The 25,578-nt window shown below is 49.3% G+C and overlaps 4 protein-coding genes and 1 pseudogene across 12 annotated transcripts; 3 read left to right on the forward strand and 2 right to left on the reverse strand.

Annotated features, from left to right (window-relative positions):
- The first annotated feature begins 1,748 nt into the window (after positions 1 to 1,748).
- LOC120646849 (protein DETOXIFICATION 42-like) lies at positions 1,749 to 11,448 on the forward strand. The gene is made up of 14 exons (XM_039923339.1): positions 1,749 to 2,147; positions 7,183 to 7,589; positions 7,692 to 7,813; positions 8,761 to 8,967; positions 9,067 to 9,257; positions 9,357 to 9,492; positions 9,678 to 9,774; positions 9,872 to 9,972; positions 10,057 to 10,220; positions 10,320 to 10,391; positions 10,496 to 10,612; positions 10,705 to 10,800; positions 10,896 to 11,017; positions 11,135 to 11,448. The coding sequence occupies exons 2-14, from the start codon at positions 7,384 to 7,386 to the stop codon at positions 11,175 to 11,177; spliced, it is 1,674 nt and encodes a 557-aa protein (XP_039779273.1). The 5' UTR covers positions 1,749 to 2,147; positions 7,183 to 7,383; the 3' UTR covers positions 11,178 to 11,448.
- A 552-nt stretch (positions 11,449 to 12,000) lies between these two features.
- On the reverse strand, positions 12,001 to 16,089 carry LOC120646848 (probable glucan 1,3-alpha-glucosidase). Its single transcript, XM_039923338.1, has 6 exons — positions 14,397 to 16,089; positions 14,020 to 14,293; positions 13,807 to 13,942; positions 13,388 to 13,598; positions 13,096 to 13,302; positions 12,001 to 12,612 (listed from the first exon to the last, which is right to left on the reverse strand). Exons 1-6 carry the CDS (start codon positions 15,954 to 15,956, stop codon positions 12,244 to 12,246), a joined length of 2,757 nt encoding a protein of 918 aa, XP_039779272.1. The 5' UTR covers positions 15,957 to 16,089; the 3' UTR covers positions 12,001 to 12,243.
- Positions 16,090 to 17,102: 1,013 nt separating this feature from the next.
- Positions 17,103 to 18,389, forward strand: LOC120646850 (annotated as a pseudogene).
- Positions 18,390 to 19,967: 1,578 nt separating this feature from the next.
- Positions 19,968 to 21,408, forward strand: LOC120646853 (putative pentatricopeptide repeat-containing protein At3g13770, mitochondrial). Its single transcript, XM_039923350.1, has one exon. The coding sequence runs from the start codon at positions 20,014 to 20,016 to the stop codon at positions 21,268 to 21,270; it is 1,257 nt and encodes a 418-aa protein (XP_039779284.1). The 5' UTR covers positions 19,968 to 20,013; the 3' UTR covers positions 21,271 to 21,408.
- Positions 21,409 to 21,413: 5 nt separating this feature from the next.
- On the reverse strand, positions 21,414 to 25,212 carry LOC120646851 (pentatricopeptide repeat-containing protein At5g65560-like). 9 transcript variants are annotated; one of them, XM_039923349.1, is made up of 6 exons: positions 24,496 to 25,212; positions 23,341 to 24,312; positions 23,173 to 23,259; positions 22,216 to 22,487; positions 22,053 to 22,136; positions 21,414 to 21,811 (listed from the first exon to the last, which is right to left on the reverse strand). In XM_039923349.1, the coding sequence occupies exons 1-2, from the start codon at positions 25,119 to 25,121 to the stop codon at positions 23,436 to 23,438; spliced, it is 1,503 nt and encodes a 500-aa protein (XP_039779283.1). In that variant the 5' UTR covers positions 25,122 to 25,212; the 3' UTR covers positions 21,414 to 21,811; positions 22,053 to 22,136; positions 22,216 to 22,487; positions 23,173 to 23,259; positions 23,341 to 23,435. The 9 variants fall into 9 exon arrangements, with proteins under 9 accessions (XP_039779283.1, XP_039779277.1, XP_039779280.1 ...); XM_039923343.1 differs by having other exon boundaries at positions 22,216 to 22,260; positions 22,358 to 22,487; positions 23,341 to 25,201; XM_039923346.1 differs by having other exon boundaries at positions 22,216 to 22,260; positions 23,341 to 25,201.
- Positions 25,213 to 25,578: the final 366 nt, after the last annotated feature.

The following is a 25,578-nucleotide window of genomic DNA, read 5'->3' on the forward strand; positions in this document are numbered from 1 at the left end:
GCCTCAACAGCTTCCCCTCTGGCCCTTCCACGAACACCCGCGTGGCGATAAAAGGTTTCTTCAGGCTCAATGGGGCAGCATGAGTACGAGACAAACAGGATAAATCACTGGGGCAAAGATTTTTTTTGTCTATCCAGTATCCACTGCCGCCCTTATCAGCGGGGCCTTTCGCATGCTTTCTTTCGGCAAATCGCAGCCATCTATGAAAGTATCCACCTCTGTGAAAAGAGGCCATCACTTTTTGACTGGGATGCAGAGGAGGTTACTGTACTTACTGGCCGAGGCGACAGCGATTCCTGAACAACATAACACGACAATGGAATTGCTTTTTCACCTCTAATTGTGCACGTACCACTGTCCTTTTTCCAATTCTTGCTGGCCCCCCCTTCTTCGATCATGCGCTAGATGTCACCACCCATCGCGCTCTTTTTCGGCGTTCGATGAACTAGCAAGTGTAAAGAGCAAACGAGTACATGGCCAGCAGGGAGTCCACAGCGTGATTGGAACAACAAACAAGCCCACTCGAGAAACTGAACAATCTCGCTATAAACAGGAACACTGCACCGAAGCACTCTGGAACTTGGATAGGGAATTCCCCCCACTTGTCCAATAAAGCAAGGCGTGTTTGCAACCCCTTTCCGGAAACGACAGAGTTGATATGAACACTTGCATTTTCTTTGGGCAGAGTAGAGAGATGAATGCAGGAGTTGGGATCGAAAATGCTACGAGTTTGGCCATGCACAATCGCACACAGAACTTTTCTCTAGCTTCTAATTGTATATTTGCGTGTGTAGCTAGTGTGTGAGGTTGGGAGCTGCCTACCGTTCAACTGGCCCGGCAGCACGAATAGTGCCGCCTCCGCCTAAAGTGGCTGAAACACACGGAGTCATTCAGGCCAAAAAGTTAATCAATGGATCAGCTTATCAAGGCGGCGCAGTGCTCCCCGCAAAGCGCTCCAACTCGGGCTCGCGGGAGATTAAAAAAGATACCCCCGGCGCGTGCACCACACTGGGTCGCTGACTCGCTGCCACTCCCGTCCCTCTCCCCTTCGTAAGGCCGGCCCGGCCGTAGTAGTAGAGAGACCTAACATTTCCTCCTCTAGTGCCCCTCCACTAGCAGGCCCAATCACCAGGCCCCGCCGGAGAGGCGACGAAACCGGCGGCGGCGGGCGGGGCCGAGAGCGACGTGGGCTGAGATAAGTGGGCCAGGCTTTCCATTGTCGGCCTTTCCCTAATCCCTACTGCCCTTCTTTTTTATAAGGGCATGTAGCTCAGTGGTTACAAGAGTCTCGGTAGTATTTGAGGTCCTGGATTCGACTCTCCATGAGAGTGAATATTCTGAGATTTAACGGCGTTGTGCATTAAGTGGTAGGCGATGTTTCTGTCGACAGCGAGGCGTCTGTGGTGACTTCGTCAATCTCGAGAATTTGCCGGCTCAGTCTTCGAAGATGCTCATAGAGATAGAATTTGTGTATGTGTGTTCACAAGGGTGTGAGTATGCGTGCGTCGTTAGTGTCTGAGTTGTACTGTGTTATCTAAAAAATATATCATCCTTCGTTTCCACACTGGAACAGGCACAATTGGCACGCCAGCCATCCGCCAATGCGGCGGTGACACGTCAGGTACGGGACCGGTGCTCGTGCTCCGCCCGGGGCGCGCGATCCGGCGGGCGGGCGGCGACAAGCGCCGGGCTCGTGGAGACCACGCGGCGCGCGAGTAAACAAACCATTTTTTTTCCCGTCCCCGCTTTTGCGAGTCCGGCCTGGACTCCAATTCTGCCAAGCCAAACAACTGCAGGGTGGTGGCAGGGAGCCTGCCTGCCTGCCCGCCCGCCCGAGAATCCGCCGGGCCCTCGAGCCGTCGCGCGACCGCGCGGGCAAGTCCACGCGCACCCACCCGGCCTGCGCACTCCTCCGCCTTTGCGTTTTGCCCTTTTGCCTCTGCATGCCGCCTATTTATACAGCGCACCAGCCAGCCCCGGCAAAGCAAGTGAGCACTGAGCAGCAGCCAGCAGCCAACAGAGCAGCCGAAGAAGCTCGACGTCAAGAGTGCGAGTGCGAGAAGGAAGCTGATCGAGCGGAGGGTCCGGTGGGCACCGGGCGGCCGGACGACGTGTGGGTGCTAGCCAATCCGATCCCCAGGACACAGGTACGTGCCGCTCCACCGCGATCTCGGCTCGGGCTCCCGTTCCCGCCGCTGCTTTCCGAGCATCGTCCCGCCGTGTTCGTTACTCCGGAATAATCGCCAAGAGATCCACGAGGATCGCGCGCCCGGCCGCCGCCGCGAAGTGCACACGTACAGGGCGTGAGCACACGCGCTGTCGCGCGGCGTGCACGTGCGCCCTGCGGCGACGTTTCTCAAGTTAGGTGAACGCTAGCTCGGCTTTGGCGGTGAAGTCATTTTCGTACGTGGCGCTAGAAAAAATGTGGTCATCGCCGAGCAGGTTCCCTTGCGGCTACGGCTCACTGACTGACTGATCTCTCCTGATCCTGGAGTCATGCACGTTGATGGCGTGAGTTAACTGGCTCTCTTGCGCCGTTATGCATGTCGCTGTTTTTTTTTATAGGTGCATGTCGCTGTTTGTTGGGGGTTAGGTTTCTATCTATTTTTAAAAAAAGAAAAATAGCTTCATTTCACTATGCTCATCTCGGTTCCATTATCGAAACATTTTTTTTGAAACGGAAATTCGAAACATCACCGACAAAAGTTTCATTGGCGACAATATCGATCACGCGGCGAGTTCCTGCCCACGTTGTTGGGCCTCAACAGTGACTAGCTAGTAGCTAGGGTTTGTTTTTTTGCAACGAGCCAACGAATCCGCAAGTGGCCCACATTTCATTTTCAGGAGATGCACGGCTGGCGCGAGCCTAAAGCTCGCCCTGACGTTGTTGAAGAAAACAGCGTCCACAGGCTTGGGCGCTAGGCGCACCGCACACGCGCACGTCACGGTGTATAGCCGCTCGCTCTCTGTTTTATGCGAAAGCCATTCGCCCCCTTCTGCTGGCTCATTTCGATCGCACATCGAAAAGCCGGCGGACACGAGAAGCGTCTGGATGCATGGAGGGCATTAGTTTCCTAAAGGCGCTTAACTTGGCTGTGACGCAGCTCGCACATTTTAGTGAGCTTTTCTTGGGTATAAGAACCGTGATCGGCATTACATTCTTTTTCCCCCCCTCCTTTTGCTGCTTCTAGATAGAGTGGCTAAATAGTCAAAAGATTGTTGCCACCCCCTGATCTGACCTTAAAAAAGGATCAAGATTTTGCTTCTTTCTTTTGGTGATCGAATCTTCGGGGACATCCTCTCGCTGGGAGATCGATTAGAAGGGCATGCATGATGGAATAACAAGTGATCACTATATATGTTGAAACTTGAAAGAGAACCCAAACAGTTTTCATTCTAGTTTGGTGGTTTATGTACTTTTCTTGTCTCGCCACTAATGTTGAACATGGCATCAGAGAAAATACAGAATATGAACCTGATAACATCAATCGATCCTGTATAGTACTGCACTACTGAACACGAAGAAGCACACTTTGTGCCGCCAGAGAAAAGGTACGAGTTGCCGAATTGATGACTTGAAAATATCCATCGCACCTCATAGTCCAACTAATTAGTTCCGAAATGGGGGCACAAGCATCTTTGGTTATTTATGGAACTGAGGACATCCATTTGAACCAAAATATAATAATTTAGATATGTTGTGGGTCTATATGACTTCTTTAATTGTTTTCAGACTTTATTTGCATGTATCTTTTTTAGAAAACCACAGACATCTTACTATTACTAATTGGAGGCTCATTTTGAAGCCTCCAGGTGAAGCCACCTAATATCCTATGAGGACAATCTAAAAAAATAGAGAAATCCTACAAATTCTCACAAAAATCAGAAACATCCGGCCATCAATTCGGCAACTCTAATCATAATAGCCATTGGATTTGTTATTTTTTTAATAAATTACCCACCTTTGCTATTATAAAAATAGACTAAAGTAACCCCCTAAACATGTATCTAAATTACCCACATATGCCATTATAAAGAACTAATATAAAGTAACCCCTTAACCTTCATGTAAATTACCCGCTTATGCCATTATAAAGAACTAATCTAAAGTAACCCCCCAATCTTCATGTAAATTATCCACTTATGCCATTATAAATAATATCAAATAACCCCCTAAATTTTTATATATATTATCCAATAATAACATAATAAAAGGTTAACATAACCCTAAATTTGAATCAAAATTATGTTATTATAATAAAATATTAAAGCGCATCAATATAAAATTCTAAATTACTATTCCTATCATTGTTAATATATTATTTATCTTATTATTTATACAAACATACTAACCATAATGTGTTTGTCACTATATATTAATGTATAAGAGAAGAGATAAGAATATCAATTTTCATGTTGTTCACATATCTCAAATAAAGTGTTCAATTAAACACATATCAAATATATATGGAGGTGTGATGTGAAGTGAGAAAAAAATATTAGTAACTAAACCTATCACATCTATTACAATCACATAATGATAAATATGTATCTTTGCAGTACTGGATTAGAATATTTAATTGGTTAAAGAGAGTATGAGATAGATAATTATTAGATATCTTTATAACTAGCACGTGCGGGAGCACGGGTTGATAGACTAGTTTTAACTAACGTGTGTGCCCCGAGGAGAAAAGGAAAAGAAGAAGAGGAACCAAGTGCCTCTTTTTTCTCAATTTTTTTTTGGCGGATCAAAGTTATCCAAAAGATCATACACGAAGTTCCGTAAACCAACGTGCAAAATAATTGAGATCGGGACAGCTAGTTGTAGACGTATCTATATTACTATATATTGTCCCATCACTCAAACCTCGCTCTGGGATGTCTTCATTTTTTGGGACCTAAATGCCTATAACTTATTTGACGAGACATCCTCATCCATGAACAAACACTAAAGCGTGCTCAATGCTCGCACTTTTGGCATTGGCTTAATGGAGTATACATCAAGTGGAAACAATCCCTTCGGTGGAATTACCGCATGGTGCCTTCTGTTGCTCTTACTTGTACGGAGATACCCAAGACAACTTTTTACCATGCACGTTAGGAACGTACTCTTTTTGAAATAAGATTAGGAACGTACTCATGACCTTTTTTTTCTTTTGACTTGGAACGCATATAAAAATGATTCCACTTGGATGTCCAAATTATGTATGTCCTAGATTAGCAACGTCCAACAGTGCCAGTCACATTGGCAAAGAGCTGCCCACTAACCTTCTTATCATTGCAATAATTTACGTCCGTGCTCACTCCAAACATTGCTAGTGGATTAACATCATGACTGCACTAATATGATAGTGGAGTCAGATAGATGCTGTTTTTTTTTCTTTTCCTTTGCCAGGGATTACAAGATTCACGTATTTTCCTTTTTTTTTTGGGGGGGGGGGGGGCGGGGGGGGGGGTATTAGTTTGCTTGGCAATGTTAACAGCGAGAGGTAATGATGTTTTGCCTTTTTCGAACTGAGTATGAAAGGATTACCGATGAATGAAAACTAGTGCAGCACACTACAGATAGAGAATAGACTAGCAATCTATCATGGAAACATGTTTCGACAATAGGGAAAAAAAACTAAACAGAACAGAGGAATGATAGTCCTCCACTTTTCATCTTTTTCTCCTTGGGAGGAGTGAGCGATGGAAGAGCTCCACTTCAAGTGGGCAAACCAAGAGGATTTGCCTCTTTTCGTTGCTCCCAAAAGGAGAAAAGGAAAAGGGGGAACCCGCAACGCGCTACTAGAACTTTCAAGGAAATAGAAAGCACCTCGAAAAACTCAGGACCCTACTCTGTTCAGCGCAGGATCTTTTTGGCAGATGGTCTAGGTGACGGCTCCAGACCGGCAAGAAGGCCATTACGAAAATATTTTTGAAAAAAAAGGAAAGAATCTTCGTTGTGGATCGCTAATAACTTAGCGAATTTCTTCCCTGCAAAATTACCTGAGTATACTGTAAAACTCTGTAAACACGGCATGAAACAGACCTGAAACGTTCAGTTTTGCATCCAAACATCCGGAGGTTCCCCTCTGCAAGAATCTTCAGAACGACCTTTTATCCCCTCCGCAACTCGCTGCCTGCCTAGCGCCTACTGTTGCCCATGTCCCGCTGTCGCCGTTGATCCGAATCTTTATCCGGTCGCCGAAGCGACGCCGCCGGATATGCGGTTGTGCAGGCGGCGGCTACCTGATCATCAATCCAGCGCCGCCGGCCGGCGCCTGCAGATTCCCTCGGAGCGGTAGCCAGCAGTTCCACATTCCCGGTCCCTGCATCTGCATGCGGTTCAGCCTGGGCAGGCGCTTCCCGTTTCCCCGTACGAGAAAACAGGGTCAGTTGTGTTGAGGACAGAGCAGGCTTTTTTTTTTTGAAACCGAAGAGCAGGCTTGTTTTGTTTAGCAGGCATGTGACTGGAGTGGAGAAACCGGCCAGCCTCGGCGGTCTCGAGCCTCCTTTGTCACTTGGTGTTGGTGGGCTGGGTACCGGAGACCCGGAGTCCAGCAGAGGCCGTCGAAACCGGCACACACGCCGCTGCCCTCGCCGGCCGTCGCGCCCGTACGTATCATGATCATGACACAGCACAAGGCAAGGCTCGAGAGCGAGCAGTCCTAACGGTGGCGTGTGCAGGAGTGGCAAGTGCGGATGCTCAAGTGCAGGGGTGCAGCCGTGCGCCCGTGCAGCAGCAGCGACGCCGCCGCGGCCAACCGTGACACTTGCACCGGCAGGCACGCAACCTAACAGCGGCCGTGGATTCCCACAGTATCCCGCAGCCCACGCCCCCCGCGCATGCCGATGCCGGCCAGCCCCCAGCCCCGCCCGCCGGCGCTCCCCTCCCCTCCCCTCCCCTGCCGCGTAGCCCCGCCCCGCCTCGGCTCGCGTCCGTCCGTTCTCGCCTCGAGTAGCTAGCAGCTACTGGCACGCACGAGGCCCCGACTCGGCAGCATTAGCCCCACCCCCGTCCCCCGGTGAGAGTGCGACGCTGCGTGGCGCACGTCACGTTCGCCTTTCATTTTCGGCGGCGCTCGCGGCTCGCTCGGCGGGGTGCTAGCTGTAACTGTAACCGATGCTACTGTTCTGCGCTGTCAGAGACGAGACGTGAACGCGCCTGACACACCCGCCTTGCCGTTTCCCCTGTGGCAGCTGCTGATCGGGGTGATCGCCTCCTGATAAGCCAAAGGCAAGCGCGGCACGGCACGCGCGGCGCGGAGGTGTATAAGTACGGGAGCGTCCTCCGCCACCGTTGCTGCGACGTCTCCCCCCTCGCTCGCTCCCGCCGACTGCTCGACCGGACTCGAGCGAGCGAGGAGCGCGTCGAGCCACACCACACCGGCCGGTCGGAGCATGGAGGAACACGGCGCCGCGGCTGCTGCTGACGCTTCTGCTGCGACGAGCGTGCCGGCCGAGAAGCACGTGGCGATCCCCGCCGCCGCGGCGGCGGCGGCGCACGGCGAGGAGGACAAGGCTGCGGAGGAGGACCTGCCGCCGGCGCCGGAATTGCCGTGCGGGCCCAGGAAGACGGGGCTCCATCTGTTCATCATGAACATCAGGTGCGTTTCCTCGGGGTATTTACTCGTGCGCTGGTCGATCGACACGATCATGCTTGTGTTGTGCTGCTGATGCCTGATTCGGTTGGAACTTGTTTGCCGCAGGAGCGTCTTCAAGCTCGACGAGCTCGGATCCGAGGTGCTCCGCATTGCGGTGCCCGCGTCGCTGGCTTTGGCGGCCGATCCGCTCGCCTCCCTGGTGGACACGGCGTTCATCGGCCGTTTAGGTAACTAACCTTCCAACTCAGCATCTTCCCATCTACGAAGATTCGTCATTCATCTGCGCATTGCTCTCATTATTACCTACTCGTCCCCTTCCTGTTTACATGTCAGTTCCTGCAGTTCCTGTGAATGGGATCCACGATCGTTAGCTTTACTTCATTTTTCGATGTCAGCCTCGCAGTTCCTGTGAATATTCGCCACTTCTTTCCTTTTTTTTTTTTGTCATTTTGGCAAAGTAACAAACTTCGGCATTGATGCTGCAATGTCCCTTTCAGTGTTATATATATAGAGCCGGCCAATTGAATGAGTACATCCTAAAACCTTCCAAGACGTGTGCCTGCTCTCGAACGTCTCATGTCTACTAACGATGCTCACTGGGTCGTTTTCTGTTCTTGTCAATGTTGGTGAGATCTGACCTGAAGGTCCTCACCTAGACGGCTAGACCTATTATTGATTCCACAGCATTCCACTTGTACTCTTTCTTCCTTAAGCTTCATCTAGATAGGCAATTGTACATAGACTTTCATCAGGAGCCTTCAGGTAACTGTCCTTTTCTTTTCGCATATAGAACTCCGTCGGCAAGCTTATGTCGTTTTACCTATACATATCACAATAGCGTCCTTTCTGTATCTTCCTCCATGTGTGCTGTTATTTCCACATTACGATTGGTTACCTCAGATAGGACCAGGTCATGTGCACGCCAACAGAATCATTTCAGTTTTGTTCTTTCTTTGATATAAGAAGGTTATCGTTTCCTATTTGTCGAATTGCGCCATAGTAGCCTCTTTCACCATTTTTCCAGTTTTACAAGTTTATACTCTTCTAATTTATCAGCTCGGCAACTCAAGTTTGCCACTGAACCTGCAAGCCATAAGTGGAAGCACAAAACCTTTTTCAGAAATACTATAGCCGATAATATCAATTAACCCGTGTACAATCGATTAATGATCAGGTTCGGTGGAGATTGCTGCTGTTGGTGTCTCAATTGCCATATTTAACCAAGTCTCAAAAGTCTGCATCTACCCTCTTGTTAGCGTAACAACATCATTTGTCGCGGAGGAGGATGCTATCATTAGTAAAGCTATCGAGGAAAACAGCAGCCAGGACCTGGAGAAAGCTTCCCATGTAGATTCAGAAACCAACAATTTGCCTGTAGCTGGTACCTGCTAGTTCTTGGCACATCATATGGTTTCAGATTTTGAGTCGTAACTTATTTCATTCACCTCTGCATAGATCTAATGTCAAGCTTTGTTTCCAGGTCCTGATATGGCAGAATGTGTCAACTCATGTATCCCCACAGAGTGTACAGATCTCTCTAACCATGGGAGCAAGAAGTACATACCTTCAGTCACGTCAGCGCTAATAGTTGGTTCAATTCTTGGGCTGCTTCAGGCCATATTCCTGGTTTTTTCAGCGAAATTTGTACTAAGCATCATGGGTGTGAAATCTGTGAGTGCTATTATGTTACCTTTTTCTGCTCAACCTTAATTTGCCAGTATAATTTCATACATCATAACACTTTTGTTTTGTTTCTGCTGTGCTATTCAGGGTTCGCCAATGCAAGGGCCTGCAGTTCGCTACCTAACAATAAGATCACTTGGTGCACCTGCTGTGCTACTGTCACTGGCCATGCAAGGGGTTTTCCGAGGTTTCAAGGACACAAAGACACCGTTATATGCTACTGGTAAGAACAAAGAACAGTGTCCCTCACCTGCAGTACCAATGAAACTGATGAACTGTTCATTCATCCGACAAAATTCAATGTAGCAAGCTTAAAATGCAATTTTCTTTTCGAAATTGAGCTCTATAGTGCAAGTCACTGCCTGCTTCAAATATATCGTAGCTAACCAAGTAACCTTTTCTTTTCAGTGGTTGGGGATGCGGCGAACATCATACTAGACCCGATTTTGATGTTTGTTTGCCATATGGGTGTCACCGGCGCAGCTGTGGCTCATGTTGCTTCTCAGTAAGTTTCGGACAGCTTCTTGTTTTTCACCAGAGAAAAGCAACAGCTTCTGTATTTCGATGATAAGCTTACCCTGACTTCTTTCTCCTTGTCGCAGGTACCTGATAACATTGATACTGCTGTGCCGGCTCGTCCAGCAAGTTGATGTTATCCCGCCTAGCATTAAATCTCTGAAATTTGGGCGATTTCTTGGATGTGGTGAGATACTGTTGGAATCCTGAAAGAAGATAACAACTCTAACGGATCCTCGAAAAAGGACTCTGAACTTTCTTTCTGTTTCAGGATTCCTACTGCTTGCAAGGGTTGTGGCCGTGACGTTCTGTGTCACCCTGGCGGCGTCGCTGGCTGCCCGCCATGGACCAACCATCATGGCTGGTTTCCAAATCTGCTGCCAGCTCTGGCTCGCCACGTCTCTTCTTGCCGATGGATTGGCCGTCGCAGGACAGGTCAGATTACGGTTTCGTTATCATGTAGACTGGCTCACGGAGAAACTGCTGAACAAAGTCCATTACCAACTGAACTGTTTTGTCAATGACTGATTGCAGGCTGTGCTTGCAAGTGCGTTTGCCAAAAATGATAACAAGAAAGTAGTAGCCGCAACATCTCGTGTGCTTCAGGTAATTCGCAGTTTATGGGAGTAGTAGCATTTACCAGATTCTTGTCAATTCTTTTCCTTCTACTGCAAATTGGGTTCATGGTAATAGCCCTCTCCACCTTGCAGCTGAGCATCGTTCTGGGCATGGCTCTCACTGTTGTGCTGGGACTTGCAATGAGGTTTGGAGCTGGAATTTTCACGAAGGACCTGCCCGTGATTGAAGTCATCCACAAAGGCATCCCGGTAAGAACCAAGCCTGGCTGTTAAAAGAGAGTTCCGTCCGTGAGCATTTCTTAAGATTCGGACACTGAAAGAAAGTGCTATTTTTGGTTCAGTTTGTTGCCGGCACGCAGACGATCAATGCCCTGGCCTTCGTGTTCGATGGCATCAACTTTGGAGCATCAGACTACACATACTCTGCTTACTCCATGGTAAACTATCTTCACATGTGATAAAACATCACCCCATGTTTCAGCTCTAAAACTCTGCGCATCAATCAACCTCTGAACCCAATGAGAATCTTCAGGTTGCCGTTGCATCTGTGTCGATCCCATGCCTGGTGTACCTTTCCGCGCATAACGGTTTCATCGGTATATGGATCGCATTGACAATCTACATGAGCCTGAGGACCATAGCTAGCACCTGGAGGTATGATACTACCGCCTTATCCTCCTCGCTCTGCAGGGCCTCCATTTCTTCAGTAGCTGATAGCTCTGGCCATTAGGATGTACTAGGACTCATCTATGCTGTTGCTTTTATCTACAGGATGGGGGCAGCGAGGGGACCATGGAAATTTCTCCGGAAGTGATGACCTGATGATGTATTGACTTCAAAGAAGATCTGCGGCACGCTGCTGATAGATAGGCTGCGCATGCGCGTCTCATGTAAAATCAGCACAGTATAGTATGTGTCGTGTTGATGTTCAAGCTTTGGATATTGAAGGTAGATGGAGCCAGTGCTTCCTGATCGTTGACGTGTGGAGAGGGTTTACATTGCCCCTGTGATTCATGATGCTGTAGTACGCCAGTGATGACAGTTTAATACATCGTACTACATGAGTACATTGGTCTTTCTAGCAATTCAACTCTTTTTTTTTGTTATATTCTTATTTGAGATCATGCAACAACTGTCTTGCTTCGTGGAAGGAGCGATACAACAGTGGGAGACGAGAGAGATGTAAGTTCCTTCTCAGTTCCAGTTCAGGGTGAAAGCGTTAACCAGACAATTCAAACTCCAAATCCTACTGCTACCACAAACACGCAGGTTCTGGAATTCCAAATCCTACTGCCTAATGAATCTGGCGAACTGAGGGCCAATTTACAGATAAACAGTACTGCACCACGTTGTACTGTATAGTCAAATCATACTCGTTTTACTAGGTCCAGAAAGATTTCTGTCCATGTATAACGGCTTTCAACCTACATCTGAGAATATAGAAAAGGTGGAAACAACATGAAATCATTCTAGTTGTATACATTTTGGAACAATTATATGGATAATATGATATAGCAGCGTGGCCGGTCACATTATAGTATCAGCTAAGGAATATTGAAGATAAGACAATTCGATTGCTATGTTCTCCGGAATTGTACCTTTCTTTTGCAAGATAAAAAAAAACTCAAATAGCAATGTATCAAAGGCTCAAAGCTACAATATACATCAGCAATTTCTGTCTTGATTTATGTCAAAATTGGCAGTTGGAACAGCTTGAGTACCAATTACATGCAGCAATTTTGAGGCCACAAAAGTGTATTGATTTGCAGTATCACAGACATTGCTTGGGCCACAACTAAACTTCTATAAGTTTGGCCTAATTTTGGAACCTGACAGTGACCAAAAGAGACATCAGGCTCCAGATGCGAATGGCCTACCTCTTAAGCTATCCTTATCCTCCAATCGTCCGCAATGCGAACATTGGGCCTCCGGATTGTTGGTGCAACCGGACTAGAACCACTTCTTAAACTAACCGGACCTAATTCAATTTCCACTTCTAGGTTTCCAGGCTCAATAATAGCCTTCTTTGCTCCCGATCGTAAGCCAAGGATTATAATTCTTTCAACCACACAGTCACTTGTAAATTTCTTCTTACCCAAATTATCAGGTGCAATATTCAATGAAGTTAGCTTACTGTCTGCAAAAACAAAGCGGCGATGGATGAATGCCCCTTGCTGGTAATCATAACTTTTCCCATCATCCACATAGAGTTCGCCTTCGGCAGCATTTGAGCTATTGAGGGCTATCACCTGGTCAATGCAATGTAAATATGTAATACAAGTTAATTAGTTTCTTTGGATATACTTGAGACTAGATTGTACCAATAGCGTGGCTACTTCAATCAAACAGGAATACAGTGTCAAATACGCAGCTGGTATACAATTTGAGGAACTTATGTATATATCAGTGTTCTACTTCAAAGCAACAACTCACGTGTGCCCTTGTCTAAAGACAAATGAATCTGGTACTTCAAACAAACATTGGAAATTGATGTATTATTTGAGCATCAGAACAACTTGCGGGAAGGTAGCTATCTAGTAAGGTTTACATGCAACTTGCCTCTAGTACAAACAGTACTATCAAGAAATATCAGCCACAGGATCTATATTTAGCAACTATTTGCACGTCAGTGAAATAAACAAGTCTATGGAAACCCGATTATATACAAAATAAAATAAAAGAAGGCGTGTTGAATTGATTAAATGCTTTTTGACATAGGAAAGCATGTATACCAGGGTGTATGGATCGTTCACCATCTGAGTAGAACTGCGCCTGAATCTATCCTTTCTTGGCACAATTGTGCCACCCCTTTGGAAGCTGGGAATGCTATCTTCTAGAACTTGTAGCTTGTGTGACACACTTCCCTTGTATGGAGATCCATTCCTTAACTCATACCATGACTCCTTCCCAGGAAGGTAGACAGACACTGATTTCTGGCCCTGCATGAAGGTTGGCATATTACCTAAATTATTTTATTATTCAGCAAATTATACATTAACATGAAAACATAGTACTTTTACTTACCTCTTCATATATTCCTTGAGCTAAAAGGCTTGACCCCACCATAAACGCCTCACCATTGTTATATGTTTCTTTGTCATAAGGGAATTCTAACCACAAAGGACGCATGACAGGAATTCCAGTTACACTAGCCTCTCTGAACAGCGTGTAGAAGTAGGGCAACAATGAATATCGCACATGAATTGCTTCCCTTATGATGGCAGTTCTTCGCTCTCTAAAGTAAGTAAGAAGATTATGTTAGAATATTGCAAGAGCACATAGAATAAAATTTATGTTTCACAACCTAGCATCTAAACAAGTCTAAACCATATGAGTGAAATCAAATCCTGTGACTTCTTCCCACCTAATATCAGGCATGTCGGAGATAAGTTACAGAACCTCAAAATAGAAACTTTTACAAATTTCAGTATCTGAAGAATTACCCGAATAACCATGGCTCGCGTCTCTTGGTGTCATGATGAGCGTGACCCCTAAAGAAAGGATAAAAGGCCCCTACTTGGTACCAGCGCACCAATAGGTCAGGTTCTGGATTTCCAAAGAATCCACCAACATCCGCACCTGTTGAAGCATCAAATGTTAGTGAGGCTTCTAGCATCAGGATTGCTGAAATGAAGATTCAAGGTAGTTTGACCCACCAGAGAAAGGCAAGCCAGTAAGACCAAGAGTTAAAACCATCGGAATAGAAGATTTGAGGTGATCCCAGTCCGCGGAGTTGTCGCCTGTCCAAACTGCACCATATCGCTGAGTACCAGCAAAGAAAGCCCTTGACAAAACGAACGGTCTGTCTTTCCCCTCGCCTCGCTTGAGAAGCCCATCTGCAGTAGCCATATGGAAGTAGTACCCATATGCATTGTGCAATTCTCGGTGTTCAACATCTCCATAGTGCAGTGCATCCCTAGGCATGGTGACCTATTTGAGGGGGAAAAACATTTTAGCTTTCCATGTTTTTTCTATATACTAAATTATCACAGCTCACACGAGAATGCAAGGGCATCACATATCAATGACATACCTCAGGACCATTGAAGACAGATGGTTCATTCATATCATTCCAAATGTACAGTGTTGGAGTTGATCCCTTGTAGCTTTCATAGGAGAACTTGTCGGCCCACCACTCACGTATCTCAGGGTTCAACATGTCAGGATACGATGATGATCCAGGCCAGCACCACCCATCATAGTCATTCCCATTAGCATCTTTCACATAGTACCCCTTCTCCGTTGCCTCCTGGTGGAGATGGAATGAGCCGTCCCGCTTGATATGGGGATCCACGATGGTCACCATCTTCCTCCCTTTATTTGCTATCTTCCGCTGCATCTCCTCTGGGTTGGGGAAGGCTGAATGGTCCCATGTAAAATAGCGCTTCCCATCAGTATGCTCAATGTCGAGCCAGAGCACATCATATGGAATATCATGCTCATCAAAACCAGCATCCACTCCATCAACATCTGCCTCATCTCGGTAGTTCCATCGGCATTGGTGATACGCTGTAGCAAATTGCTGTGGCATTGCGGGTGCACCTGTCACACTTACATACTGCTTCACCACATCCTTCGGCTCAGAACCAACAAAGAAGAAAGCATCAATGACACCAGCCTCAGCCATCCAGAGAGTGTCGATCCGCCCATTCTCCAGGGTAGTGGCCCCATCCCAACCTGGTGCAAGCACGTCGATCTGCATCTCCGCAGCGTTGAGCCAGAAGAAACCTGACGACGCCCGAGCGCCATGCCCAATCATGAAGGGGATCGAGCCATACAGGCCGAAGGGCGATTCGTGGAGGTACTCGAACACGTCGAGGTTGAAGAGGCGGTACGGCTCGGACTCCTCGACCCCCGGGCCGCGAGTGGGACGGAGGGCGAGCGAGGTGGAGCCGTGCTCCGGGAGACCGTAGACGAAGTCGGCGCCATAGAAGGAGACGTCGAAGGTGATCGACTGCGGACCGCGGGGGCGCTTGTCCGTGTGGCTCCGGAAGTGCTCCTCCCAGGTCTCGTCCTCCGGCTTCGACTCCCGCAGCGGCTCGAAGTCGAAGAGGCCGTGGGAGTTGAAGGAGAACACGGGATCGCCCGACCCAGCTCGGCGGACGGTCAGCTCGAACGGATCGTGCTTGACGACGACGTCGAGGTCGGAGGAGAGCGCGACGGTGGAGACGCCGGCGGCGGTCTTGGGCTCGGGGAGGTGGAGCGTGCGGGCCTCGAGGTCCGGAAGGAGGACGTCGGGGACGTGGAAGCGGCGGTGCAGCGGCGTGGCGGCGGAGTAGTCCTCGTCGATCTGGAGCCGCAGCGCGTGCGGGGGCAGCGCGGAGAGGCGGAGCACGAGGGGCCGCGGGCGGGACGGGTGGGAGAGCTCGGCGGAGATGGAGCCGTCGGGGGAGACGGAGAGGGAGCCGGCGGCGAGGGAGAGCGGCGCGTCGAGCGAGTGCGGGGCGCGGGTCCGCGCGCGCTTGCAGAAGGGCGTCTGGTTGCAGTTGCGGAACTCATCCTTCTTCCACGCGCGCGCGGCGGGGGAGGACGCGGCGAGGAGCAGGAGGAGGAGGAGGAGCGGGGCGGCTGGCCGCCGCGGCGGCGGATCCATGGTGCGCGCGGCGGTGCCGGGGGGCGGGTGGGTGGGATCTGGGAATGGCGACAGTAGTAGACTGCCCTGATGGAGCCTCGTTGTTGCCTCGGCCGGAGTTCTGGAAGGAGGGGTCGTCAGCCACGCAAGAGAGCGGGCTGGGCTGGGGATCAAGCGATGGAGTTTTTAGCCCGTGATTGCGAAGGCCCGGTTCGTGTCATCTTGGGCTAAATTCGAAGATGTTTCGTGGGCCAATTCGAGCTAGGGCTATAAACCATTTCTCTTTCCGCCGTGATTAACGAAGGCCCGGTTCGTGTCAGCTCACTGCGAATCTGTGATGTTGCCATCATGATGTAAGTGTAAGGTAATGATGGCTCATGACTTCATGAGGCAAGTGAAAGCCCTTTGTTTTCTTCAGCTATCATCTGTTCTGCACGCACACCTGCACCTGCTGCCTTGCCATCTAAGTCACTCGTCGTCGCATCGCCGGAGCAGAGCACATGCACCACGGTTGCCATCCATGATGACGCATGATGGTGTGGCGCCGGCCGGCCCGGGGCATGCATGTCGTCCGCGTTGTTAATCGTCAGGCTTGCCAAAAAAAGCAAAGATCTCCGGATCAGATAGCAGCGGAGAACCCACCAAACCCCATTGATTTGCCGGACAGAGCTGAGTAGAGCAGTATTCAAATGGATTTGTGTGTTTCATGCCCAAGAAGGCTAGTCTTTCTATCTAGCCATGTTTTTTTTAGTTAAAATTATCGTTGCAAATCGACTGCCATGCTTGGTTACCCATCATTCGGGGCTGACTCGCCGGCACGTTCCTCGTTAATTATTCCTGCTCGAAGTGGGAGGTTTGGCCATCATAATTAGGGCAAGCGTGTATTCAGAGGGCAAAGCCCCCGGCCAGAAGGTGAGTGAGGTCCATGAATTTCGGCATGGGTACTCATCACCTAGCCCCGCCCGTTTCTTCACTGCTAAGTGCGTTGCATCATGGGCATTTGCCACCATGCCTGCCGGGCTACTCGATGAAATCCTGCCTGTCATACATGAAAAGTAATCTTAACTGTTTTTTTAAAGTAATTATATCCCTACTCGCGTCTATATCATGCCTACGATCTCTGAAAATCAACCCCCCTTTTACTTGTTTAACTGTTAAAAAAAAAGTTGGAGCTCTGCTGTCGTTCAGTTTAGCCACCGTCGCTTGACCGATGTGTCCAGCGAAGTTCAGAGATGCATAGGAAAAATTGAAAGAAGAAAGAGTAAATCTACCTAGAATCATTGCCGTCAGGCTCCAACTCCAAGCAGCTCTTTTGCTCCTACATAAGCGATCGCAGTTCGTTTGGCATAGCAAGGCAAGCGGCGCAACCAATTGGCGCCTTTGGCAGCAAGTGGCGCGCGCGCGGAGCTCGGACAGCACAAAAAACTGTCGCCATGGCAGCTGCGGCCAATGGCGCGGACGACCATGAGCTGCCGCTCTTCCACCCGTCCCCTCCGTGAGCGCACTACTACGTGCAGAGCCCCTCCGCGGCGTCGCACACGCTCAGCCACCCGGCGTCCGATTCCATGGCGCTCATCCTCTCCCCGTTCCCCAACCTCCACCACGACGCCGACGACGCCCGCCACTCCCGCGACCACGACGGCGAGGAGGCCTCCCGCCTCACCCTGTCCCGCTACTCCTCCTCCCGCGGCTCCAACAGCTCCTTCCCCGCCGGCGACAAGAAGCCCGGCCGCCGCCGGCAGGTGCTGAGGGTGCTGTCGGGGCGCTCATCGGGCGGCGGCGACGACGCGGACGGCGAGGCCCAGCGGAGCGGGGCGTGGCGGTACGTGAAGCTGGACCCGGAGGCCCCCTGCTGCTGCATCGCGTTCCAGGTGGCGTGGCGGGTGGCGGCGAGCGCGGCGCTGGCGCTGCTCGTCTTCGTCCTGGCCACCAGGCCGCGGCACCCCGGGGTGACCTTCCGGGTGGGCAGGGTCCAGCGGTTCGCGCTGGGCGAAGGCCTGGACGGCTCGGGCGTCGAGACCATCTTCCTCAACTGCAACTCCTCCGTCGACATGGTGGTCGAGAACCACTCCAAGGTCTTCACCCTGCGCGTCCGCCCGCCGCGGCTCGAGATGTCCTTCGGCCGCTTCGTCTTCGCCGCCTCGCAGGGAGACGGCGGGGCGCCGCACGACGTCGGGCCGCGCGGCACCTCGACGGTGAGGCTCTTCGTGGCGGCGAGGGAGAAGCCCATGTACGCGGCGGGGCGGGCGCATGCAGGACCTGCTCGAGTCCAGCCGCGGCCTGCCGCTCACCATCACGGTCAGGGCGCGGTCCCGGTACCGAGTGGTGGGGAGCCTGGTCAGGCTCACGTACCGCCACGACTCCCGGTGCGTCGTGCTCCTCAGGAGGACGCCCGACCGGAGCAACGGCATCGTCGCCGCCGCCGGCAGGGCCACCTGCTCCGCCGCAAGCTAGCGCGCGCACGCGTGTTTCGCCTGATTCCTTATTACCAGGATCGAGTACAGGAGCAGAGCAACCGGGATTTCTAGACGTACCGTAAGAGGCATGGCCGTGGATGTGCAACCATGAATTGTGATGCATTGTAGTGTGTGACCCTTGACAACTGTGATGTGTCGTGCGTGCACAGTGCATAGTGGCGTGTCTACTCGTTCGCTCCGCTATATGTTTGTCCATTAAGGAGCAAAAAGAATTTCTAGTCGTGCCGAGGCAAGATCCGCCGACATGGCCCACGGGCTGCGAACTTCTGGCCGACCCCGAGACATTCTGAGGCAGTCCACCACACCACGTCCTCGGCAAGGACAGCGTCTTTTTTATTTTTATATTTTTTTAAAATAATTTTTTACAGAAATATATTTTCGATTTCATAATTTACAGTTTTGTACCCCTACCGCCTGGCTGCGGGGCGTACCCTGCCGCCAACTGGCGGGGCGATAGGGACTTGAATGTAAATAAAATTTATTTTTAATCGCATTTTGGCCACTGGGGGAGCCTGCCGCCCCCCTGCCGGGCGGCAGGGTACCTACCGCCAACTGGCGGGGCGGAAGGCCAGGCAAAAAAATATTTTCTTTTTAGTTTCCAGAACAGTGAACTTCTAAATTCAATTAAAAATTATAGAAAAATCAAAAAAAAATGCAAACTAAATTTTGATAGGTTATTAAATCAAGATCTACAGAGAAAAAATACTCATGCATGTGAAATGTCAATTTTGCCCCTCTAAAATTTTAGGTTGTGTTTAATCTAGTTTATTTTGTATCTGTTGTTCTGTTTGTCTAAAAATCTTGAAAATTTTGTGGTAGCCTAATTTTTGTATGTGTATTTCACTAGAAAAATTTCAGGTGCATAGCCTAGGTGCATGTTTGTGGATCTATTATTCTACTGCTAAATGATGGAAATCCAACAATAATAGATCCACAAATATGCACCTAGGCTATGCACCTGAAAATTTTCCAATGGAATACAAATGAAAAGAGTAGGCTATCACAAAATTTTCAGGATTTTTAGACAAACAGAACAACAGATACAAAATAAACTAGATTAAACACAACCTAAAATTTTAGCAGGGGCAAAATTGACATTTCACATACATGAGTATTTTTTCTCAGTAGATCTTGAATTAATAAACCTAACAAAATTTAGTTTGTATTTTTTTGATTTTTTTATAATTTTTAATTGAATTTAGAAGTTCACTGTTCTAGAAACTAAAAAGAAAATATTTTTTTGCCTAGCCTACCGCCCCGCCAGTTGGCGGTAGGTACCCTGCCGCCCGGCAGGGGGGCGGCAGGCTCCCCCAGGGATCAAAATGCGATTAAAAATAAATTTTATTTACATTCAGGTCCCTACCGCCCCGCCAGTTGGCGGCAGGTACCCTGCCGCCCCGCAGCCGGGCGGTATGGGTACAAAACTGTAAATTATGAAATCGAAAATATATTTCTGTAAAAAATGATTTTAAAAAATATAAAAATAAAAAAGCCGCACAAGGACACCAGCCTCCGGTTCAGTCGACCCAGCAGGCCCACAGGCTAGGACCTTCCCCACCAAATCACAGACTCAAACCAGTAATGAAATTCGGGCGTTGCCCATGGTGGAAAAAAATCAGACTCAAATCTCCGAGGAGTATTCCGCGAAAAAGAAGGAAGGGGCAGCCGAGTACGGTGAGAGTCCGAGCAATTTTGATGCGGGACGAATGATCCGCCCGCGCGGGGACGTGGTGTCATGGACGAAGCGCGTCTCGGCGCTGGCGCGGAGCGGCCGCGCGGCGGAGGCGGTCGCAGCGTTCGCCCGGATGGACGCGCAGCCGAACGCGCTGACGCTCGCGAGCGTGCTCCCGGCGTGCGCGGCCCTGCGTAGCCTCAGCGCGGGGCGGGCCGTCCACAGGTTCTGGCTCCGCCGCGGGGGCGCACCCGGCGCGAACCTCATAGTGGACAACGCCGTGCTGGACGTGTACATCAAGTGCGGGGCGCTGGGCAGCGCGCGCCGCCTGTTCGACGGAATGCCGGAGCGGGACGTCCGCTCCTGGACTGCGCTGGTGTGGGGGCTCGCGAGGGGCGGCAGCCCCCACGACGCCGTGGGAATGTTCCGGGCGATGCTCTTGGACGGCGGCGGGGCCGCGCCGAACGAGGCCACCGTCGTCAGCGTCCTGCACGCCGTGGCGCGCACGGGCTCGCTGGCCTGCGGCGAGGCGCTGCAGTCGTATGCGCTCAAGCGCGGCCTCGCCGGCGAGCAGGTCGTCGGCAACGCGTTGATCAACGCCTACGCCAAGTGCGGGGACGCCCCGATGGCGTTCAGGGCGTTCTGCGAGATCCCGGAGAAAGACCTGGTATCCTGGGGCACCGTCACCATGGCCATGGCCGTGAACGGCCGGTGCAGGGAGGCGCTGCTGCTGCTCTTGCTGATGCTGCGCCGCGGGGTCCAGCCGGACAGCGTGGTGTTCCTGGCGCTGCTCTCTGCTTGCTGCCACGCCGGGCTGGCGGACCTGGCGCTGCTGTTTCTGGACGCCATGGCGAGAGTTTACGGGATCGCGCCGGGGAAAGAGCATTACACGAGCGCGCTCGACGCCTGCGGCCGAGCGGGGCGGCTTGACAGGTTTGAAGAAATTGTCAGCCAGCTGCCGGTGGAATACGACCAGCAGGTGCTTGGAGTCTATTACGCCTCTGCAAGCAAGTGGGAGCCGCTCTGGGAGCGGTTTCTCGACGTAGAAGTGGACGCCGGCGGAGGCATGTACGCGCTCATGTCCAAATCGCTGGCTGATGCAGGGAGATGGGAGGATGCAAGTGCTGTCAGGGAGAGGATGACTGCAAAAAGGATAGAGAAGGATGTTGCATGTACTTGGATTTAAGTATAGAACAAATGTTCTGATGATCATAAAAAACACAATTTACTTTCGATGCAGCAAGATAAAAGAACATATATGAAGTTTCATACACAATTCCAGATCGATATGTTTCATAGAAAAATTACATTCGACGATGAAAGATTGAATGATGACCCCAAACATTATTATCCTTTCCTAGGTTCGACTTCGAGTGAAGGTTACAATAAGGCAGACCCAGACAAGCAGATCAACCTATGCGTTGCTGTAGTTATGCTAATTTTTTATTCATGTATAACTCCAAATATACAGCATCCATCAGTACTTGTTACAACTTATGCATCCATCAGTATAAGTTACAGTGTCAATCTCGTGAGCTTCATATTACAGCAATTTATACTTGCTGGCTCAGTCCATCAAACCTACCAAACGATTGATACAACAGGCCTGATCCAAGTGGTAGTAAACAAGTAGCTAGTATATACATGAAAACTATTTGGTTACGGACCACCTCTGAATTCGGAAAGCATGAATGCAGCACCATCAAAACGAGGTGATTTGCCAGGTCCTAAAAATTGAAACAGGGTCAAGAATTACTACAAGATCATGACACATTCGTTGTAGTAGTCGTTGAGAACCTATTTCTGAAGTATAACTATTGGAAAATTTTCAAGAATCTACACAGTTGCACAACCAGTGACTTGAAACCTGAATGGTGACAATAAGATTTTGCAGCCCTAAATTCGGAGTGTAAGAGAACTACAAAGATGGTAGATTTCAATATACGAACCCACTGATCAATCACCTACCACTAATAACAGTTTCCTCTCAACAAGCTGGTAGTCAATAACCTTGCTCCTTAAGATCACTAATTTCTTCCTCTAATGTAACCGCTGGACCCAAAACAACAAGAATGATAAGCCTAACAAATCATAGAGATGAGGAAAATGGAAAAGGTTGAGAAGCACATACAGAAGATGATGTAGCACATCTATCCAGTTAGACCGTATCCCAACGCTTCAAAACATATTCATGTGAAAAATTTCAATAAGTGTCAAACTTGTTTCTCTCTGAAATCAGAAGTTAATCTCAAAGAGGCATTGATAACTCGTACAGTAAAGATCCTTGAAAACCTCTGACAATACAGAATCCATCACTCCCATGTTCCATAAGTATCCATAGACCTTTATTATGTGGTTGTGTTTTATACCAACAGTATTCAACAATTTGACCATTGTATCAACCTGCACCAATTATGCCATCGGTGAAAATGTGTTCAATTCCATCCAACGCGAGTTGAGGTGAAATTACATTCATCCAATACCCGCATTTAATATTTTACAAAATATACACACATCGAGGACAGTGCAACTCTGTTTTATGTTTGGTTCTTCAGTTTGTTCCAGAGGTGAATGATGAAATTCATAAAAAAAAAACTCTCATAGTATAGCATGTAGAAGACGGATCGTAAGCATAACATGAATCATAACTCTAGACTAACGAACACCGCATCTTCAGTTTCCTTAGCAGTGTCAATTGGATGAACAATAATACAAGTAGCACAGCCACAGCCAATTGTGATATTATTGTCTATTTGGTAAGGATTATGAGATATAATGATCAGGTAAGCAATACGCTTGACTACTGACTAAAGAGTAATACATAGTTTAGTAGCTTACAACAAAGAGGCATGCTGAACCCTTTTAGTTGACATCGAAACTAATTTACAGCATAATGTCAGTTTAGAGGTTACAGGAGCAGTGGGAGCATACCAGAATCTCTATGTTATACAGTACAAATGTGACCATGAGAAAATTAATCTCCCACAGCATATAACACCAACATGATTAAAAATCTCTTCGACAAAAAGCAAAAGAGTATGACAAAAAATAATGATGTATTTTGCCCATAAGAAGCAAAAGAGTATACCTTTATGTCAACTTAATAATCTTGTTCCGACTACTTGAATCTGCGTGCCCCATAAAGTGGTTTGCTAGCCGCAACTCAGCTCCTTGCCTGAAAAGTTAAATTGGCATCATGTATAGGTCTAATAAAACATAGCAACAGGAAACTTTGCCATTATCAGTGTTAACTGACCTTGTAGTTCAATCTATCAGTGGACAGCTAGTTGAATAGCATAGGGAGGATGAGACAGCAAACTAGATTTTGCACTAGTTGCATCACTGGCTGACTTATGTTGTTTGCTGGCTGGAGAGGCATTCCAGCATACTGTCAAGTATAAAAGAAACCTCATAGAAATTCTCATGCTTACAGTACCCTTCCCAGCAAAATATCCTAACCAGTGAATTAAATAAGAAAACATCTAGTGCAAGACCTTCAGAACGTATCTTACGGAGAAGGATCAGTACATATCCCAATCCTTTTGCTTTTACCAACCAATTAGTCAGGCGAATGAAATGATCTGGAACCAAACATTTTCTCGAAGAGTCAAGACCAAGAACCAAACATTTACCCAAAGATTCATGACCAGGAACCAAATATTCTACCGATGGTTCAAGAAGAAAATTGATTGCTGTAAGAAATTTTTTCTGTTTGCATAAACTGTCGATTACCATAGCAATGGTGAAGTTATTTGGAATAACATTCCTACTGGTCATGTCCATATAAATTTCTATCACTCCATGTAAATCCCCAACCATGCATAATCCATGAATTAAGGTATTGAATGCCACAACATCATATGACATTGCCTCATTATCCAGTAGGTACTTTGCCACCTGAAACTTCCCAGCCCCACAGAGGCTCCGGATTGCAATAGTAAAACTGAACATATCTGGCCCAATGCCCTTCTTTATAAGATCAACCAATAGCTTCAAGACCCTAGCAAAATCACCAACCTCACAGAGCCTACTCATCAGTGTGTTATAGCAGAACACATCAACCTCCCAGCCCAGCTCTCCGCTGTATTCCAGCAAGCACACTGCTTCAGAAAACCTCGCGTCTCGGCACAAGCAATCAAAGAGAATATTAACTGTCTCAAGCGTCATGGACACTCCTCTGCTCCGCATAATATCTACTTGCCGGAATGCCTCATCCAAGAATCCCATTCTGCAAAGGGCAGACATGTAAATAGTATATGTGACAGAATTTGGCGTCCACCCCATCTCCTGACTCTCTTCTAAAACCCTTTCCACCTTGCCGAATTCCCCTACACTACAAAGCCCCTCTATGAGCACGCTGTATGTGATGACATCCGGCGGACACCCTACTTCGATCATAGTATCGACTAACCTCTCTGCCTCGAGAATCCTGCCTTGCTCACAGTACCCGCGCAGGATCGTGGTGTAGGAGCGAATAGTGGGCCAGATGTGGTTGTCTAGCATGAGGTCAAGGACGCCGCAGGCCTCATCGACCCGCCGGAAGTCGCAGAGCGCCGAAATGAGGCAGTTGTAGACAGCGGCGTCGGCGGTGCAACCCGCGGCGGCCATAGCGGCCAAGAAGTCCGAGAAGAAGTGGTACACGGATTCGACCGAGGCTGTGCGGTGGGCCTTGAGCAGCGCGGTGAGGACGGAGGTCGTGGGCGGGAGGCCGGAGACGAGAAGGGAGGAAAAGGCGGCGCGCGCGGCGCGGTGGCGGCCGGAGTCCGCGAGGGAGGAGATGAGGGTAGTGAAGAGCGGGGCGGTGGGCTGGAAGGGGAGGGAGCGGAAGAGGCGGAGGACCTCGTCGGGGCGGCCGGCGCGGGAGTAGGCGGACATGAGGGCGTTGTAAGCAGCGGGGGTGGGAGCTGCAGGCACTGCGCCGGCGGGAGGCGAGGGCGACGGCTTGAGGGGATCGGAGAGGGAGGCGACGGCGGCCAGGAAGGAGGTGAGCTTGCGTTCGCGGGGGCAGCGTCGCGGGAGCGTGGGGCGGAAGGGCATAGGAGGAGGCAGCGGCGGCGGCGGCCGGCGAGGGGGGCGGCCGGGCGGGCGTGAGGAAACGGCAGGGCTTTTGCTGGGATTATGGGTCGTTTTCGGGGAAAATGCAGCCGCGCCTCCCGCCCGTCCACGAGCTCGAGTTCGAACTCTGGAGGAAATCAGCCCGCCAGATTGTTGGGCCGGGTGAGTCGGTGGTATTGGCCTCTTTTAACTTTTGATCCAAGCCTAGATTCCTTTTTTTTTGTTTCCAGCATAACAATTCACTACGCTGAAAAAAACGTTCAAAATAGCAAGGACGGGGCAACGCACTGCCAAAGAGCTTGTCCATATTTTCTCATATGGTTAGACTTAGACCGGCGTCTAATAAGCCATAGCGGAGCCAAGAGTGGTTTCTCCCTGAATTTCTTTCCACAGGCACAGGCTCGTCGGCGGCAAGTTTGGACACCGGCCCGTCGTCGTC

The sequence above is a fragment of the Panicum virgatum genome, chromosome 9K, assembly GCF_016808335.1.
Source record: "Panicum virgatum strain AP13 chromosome 9K, P.virgatum_v5, whole genome shotgun sequence".
NCBI lineage: Eukaryota > Viridiplantae > Streptophyta > Magnoliopsida > Poales > Poaceae > Panicum > Panicum virgatum.

Coding starts and splice junctions, on each gene's coding strand:
- LOC120646849 (XM_039923339.1), top strand. CDS start 7,384: ATGGAGGAACACGGCGCCGCGGCTGCTGCTGACGCTTCTGCTGCGACG. Junction 9,775..9,871: donor GTGGCTCATGTTGCTTCTCA/GTAAGTTTCGGA, acceptor TCCTTGTCGCAG/GTACCTGATAACATTGATAC. Junction 10,221..10,319: donor GATTGGCCGTCGCAGGACAG/GTCAGATTACGG, acceptor GACTGATTGCAG/GCTGTGCTTGCAAGTGCGTT.
- LOC120646848 (XM_039923338.1), bottom strand. CDS start 15,956: ATGGATCCGCCGCCGCGGCGGCCAGCCGCCCCGCTCCTCCTCCTCCTC. Junction 14,294..14,396: donor CTGTCTTCAATGGTCCTGAG/GTATGTCATTGA, acceptor CCCCTCAAATAG/GTCACCATGCCTAGGGATGC. Junction 13,303..13,387: donor CTCAAGGAATATATGAAGAG/GTAAGTAAAAGT, acceptor ACCTTCATGCAG/GGCCAGAAATCAGTGTCTGT.
- LOC120646853 (XM_039923350.1), top strand. CDS start 20,014: ATGGTGGAAAAAAATCAGACTCAAATCTCCGAGGAGTATTCCGCGAAA.
- LOC120646851 (XM_039923348.1), bottom strand. CDS start 25,121: ATGCCCTTCCGCCCCACGCTCCCGCGACGCTGCCCCCGCGAACGCAAG.